The 4,033-nt window shown below is 50.7% G+C and overlaps 1 protein-coding gene across 1 annotated transcript; it reads right to left on the bottom strand.

Annotated features, from left to right (window-relative positions):
• Positions 1-3,012: 3,012 nt before the first annotated feature.
• Positions 3,013-3,918, bottom strand: LOC144477487 (uncharacterized). Its single transcript, XM_078195212.1, has one exon. The coding sequence runs from the start codon at positions 3,916-3,918 to the stop codon at positions 3,013-3,015; it is 906 nt and encodes a 301-aa protein (XP_078051338.1).
• Positions 3,919-4,033: the final 115 nt, after the last annotated feature.

The following is a 4,033-nucleotide window of genomic DNA, read 5'->3' on the forward strand; positions in this document are numbered from 1 at the left end:
TACCTGAACGCGTAATTCGTTGTTCTGCATGCGGAGGATTTGCAGATTCGGTGTTAAGGTTTTCGGCCAGGATACACGCGGGTTTCAATCGATCGATGGTCACCGTTATTTCTTTATCTTTTACCAGGATTCCGAAAGTTTTGGGGCTCCGACGAACTACGATATACGGGCCTTCGTATGCCTGTTTTAAAATAGATTTTGAGGCATCTGTTCTGAGAAAGACATGGGATGCGGAATTCAAATCTTTGAAAATAAATGTTTTGTTTGCGGAATGGTTGGAGCCATCCCGCGGACTTATTTTTGCAAAATGTGCGCGTAAAATGTTCGCAAAATCTGTGGTATTTTGAGGTGCACTAGGAGACAGACATTCTCCCGGCAGGCGTAAGGACTCGCCGTATACGAGTTCAGCCGAAGTAGCCTTCACATCGTCTTTCCACGCAGCTCGAATTCCTAACAGGACCGACGGGAGGACTTCTGTCCACCGGTTTGTCTGGTGGCAACGGATCGCGGCTTTGAGCTGTCTGTGGAACCTTTCTACCATCCCGTTGGCCGAAGGGTGATAAGCTGTGGTGCGCAAATGTTTTGAGCCCATTAGCTCATTGAGCGCGGAGAATACTTTAGACTCAAACTGTCTTTCCTGATCTGTCGTAATTTTTAATGGGGCTCCAAAACGGGTTACCCAACCGTCATAAAATGTTTTGGCTACGGTTGAAGCTTCTTGATTAACCATCGGGAATGCTTCTGGCCAACGGGTGAATCTGTCTACGCAAGTGAGGCAGTATTTAAAACCTTCGGAAACCGGCAAAATCACAATATCTACGTGGACATGTTCAAATCGGGCCGTTGGTGGGGTGAAAGAACCTAACGGTGACACAACGTGGCGCGAAATTTTTGCTTGTTGGCACGACACGCAACACCGTGCCCAAGATCTTACGTCTTTTTTAATCGACGGCCAAACATAACACTGTGTCATGAGCTTGGCCGTAGCCTTAATGCCTGGGTGCGATAGATTGTGGATCGAATTGAATGCTGCGCGTCTAAATGGGGCTGTAAGAAAGGGTCTTGCTACGTTCGTGGAAACGTCGCAAAACACCTCTTTTGTTGAGCCGGGTAACAAAATTTTTCGTAAATCTAAATTTGAATGTTCGCGCAGTAATTTTTTTATTTCTGTATCCTCGGCTTGCGAGGTTGCCAACGCTTCGTAATCTAATGTAGTTTGTATGGCCTCTACTCTTGATAACGCATCGGCGACGACATTATCTTTTCCCGCAACGTGTCGGATATCTGTGGAGAATTGCGAGATAAAATCTAGGTGTCTAAATTGTCTCGGCGAACATTTTTCTAGTTTCTGTTTAAAAGCAAAAGTTATCGGTTTGTGATCCGTGTAAATAATGAAGGATCTACCCTCGACCATATGCCGAAAATGTTTAATGCTTAGGTAAATTGCTAACAATTCACGGTCGTAAGCACCGTACTTCCTTTCCGCCGATCCTAATTTTTTGGAAAAGAAGGCCAGGGGTTGCCAGTCGTCGCCAATTCGTTGCTGTAACACCGAACCTACCGTGTGGTCGGAAGCGTCGCAAGTAAGCGCTAACGGTGAATTCGGTTTAGGATGCGACAATAAGGTCGCTTCGGCTAGGCTCTTTCTGCATGCCTCAAATGCCTGCTGCGTCTGCTCCGTCCACGCGATAGGAGCTTTACCCCTCGTATTGCCCGTTAATAATTCATTAAGCGGGGCTTGGGTTTGAGCTGCGTTGGGGATGAAACGGCGGTAGAAATTTAACATTCCTAAGAATTGCCGTAAATCTTTTGCTGTTTTCGGTACTGGGAATGAAGTAATCGCCTCTACTTTATCAGGCAGAGGTTGTGTTCCATTTTCGGATACATGATAGCCTAAAAATTTAACCATGTTCTGGCCGAAAATACACTTAGAGGGATTTACGACAATCCCGTACTGTTTAAAGCGCGTGAATAATAATTTTAAATGGTGAATGTGTTCTTCCTGTGATTCTGACGCGACCAAGATATCGTCGATATACGCGTAGCAGAAGTTAAAATCGCGGAGAACCTCGTCAATAAAGCGCTGGAAGGTTTGTGCAGCATTGCGCAACCCGAAAGACATGAATTGAAATTCGAAGAGGCCGAAAGGTGTTGTAATCGCCGTTTTTTCGATATCTTCGGGTGCCACAGGGATTTGGTTGTACGCGCGAATTAAATCTATTGTGGAGAATGCCGCCTTACCATGGAGGTTCTGGGCGAAATCCTCGATGTGTCGGACCGGGTATCGGTCGGGAATCGTCCTTGCGTTCAACGCCCTGTAATCGCCACAGGGCCGCCATGCGTCCTCCCCTTTCTTCGGGACCATGTGAAGTGGTGATGCCCAGCAGCTTTTGGACGGGCGAGCAATCCCCATCTTCATCATCAGCTCGAACTCCTTTCTCGCTGCTTCGAGTCTGTCCGGGGCCAGTCTGCGCGGTCTGCTGAAGACGGGTGGTCCTGGGGTGGTTTTGAGGTGGTGGACGGTAGCGTGCTTCATGGCACCAGGCGTCCCCCCCAGTCGAGTGATCTCCGGGAATTCGGCGAGGAGTCGATGATACGTAGACTCGCCGACTACCGTCTTGATAGACGGGGTGTCTGTCACCGCTGCTTGGCCTCGTGCGGATAGAGAGGTCGTTGGGTCCACCAATCGACGGTTACGGACGTCCACCATCAGGTTGAAGTGGTCGAGAAAATCCACTCCAATGATGGGCTTCGTAACGTCCGCTACCACGAACCTCCAAATGAACTCACGTCGCAGGCCCAAGTTGAGAGTAAGCGTCACAGTGCCGTATGTGTGAATCGCTGTTCCGTTCGCCGCGGTCAGCCTGTACGCTGATACATCCCGCGGTCCGCGTAAGCCTTGGCGCGGAAAAACGCAGAGGTCGGCTCCCGTGTCGACCAGGTACTGTATCTTAGAATTCCTATCCGTGACGAAAAGACGGCGTGACGCAGGGTTGGGGTCGTTGGCCGTCATCAACGATTGCCCTGCTCGTTTCCCTGGGCCGGTGTCCAGTTGCAGGGGGATGAGCATCTGCGCGCCCTATGTCCCCATCGGTGGTGGTACCAGCATCTTCCTTGATAGTCTTCGCGGTCCGCGTTACGCTCCGCCGATCGTGACGCCGAACGCCTCCGGTGACGAGAGCTGGATCTTGGGCGTCGCGACCATTGTTGACGCGGATAGCGTTCTTCGGCGTCGAACTCCCGCCGAATAGACGAAATCTCCTCCCGCAAGGAGACAGCTAACTGGGCCATCTTGAGACTTATCAGGGCCTCCAGCTTTTGATCCGACGATGGGGTACCGGCTGTCGACAAAGTATTCGCGGTTACCTCGTGAACGTGCTCACGAGGCGTCAGCGTTTCGGCTACCGCGTCTGCCAGCTCGGCCACCTTATCCAATTCCACGTCCCTCTGAATCGCGAGGATTCCTTGTATGCAGGTGGGCAGTCGACTTACCCAGAGTGTCCGAAGGACACTATCGGCGATCGTCGAACCCGCGAGCTCTCGGAGGTGGCGCAAGAATTGGGATGGCTTCCTGTCGCCGATTTCCTCGCGCTCCAGAAGACGCCGTGTTTTTTGTTCCTGCGAGGAGCTCAGTCGGCGTATAAATTCGGTTTTCAGCCTGCGATACGGGTCTTGTGCGGGTGGGTCCATTATGATGTCCCGAACTTCTGCAGCGTAGCGGGGGTTCAATGCACCCACGATGTATCCAAACTTCGTTTTCTCTGCAGTTATACCCGACGCGTCGAAACTGCTCTCGACCATCGAGAACCACATCTCGGGATCGTTGGGATAAAATTCGGGAATCCGTACCGCGACGCGATCCACCGATAAACCCGCAGAAACGACCGGTGTGTTCAAATTACCGGATGGTGAAGCCATTTTATCGTTGAACGTGGTCTTTTTTGTATTGAATACCGCACACTGACGACGCACGCGTTCTCGCTAATTATACCGTGATAAATGCACGAAGCCGTACACAACGAAACGCGACTTT

This window comes from Augochlora pura, unplaced genomic scaffold (genome assembly GCF_028453695.1).
Source record: "Augochlora pura isolate Apur16 unplaced genomic scaffold, APUR_v2.2.1 APUR_unplaced_1423, whole genome shotgun sequence".
NCBI classification, from domain to species: domain Eukaryota; kingdom Metazoa; phylum Arthropoda; class Insecta; order Hymenoptera; family Halictidae; genus Augochlora; species Augochlora pura.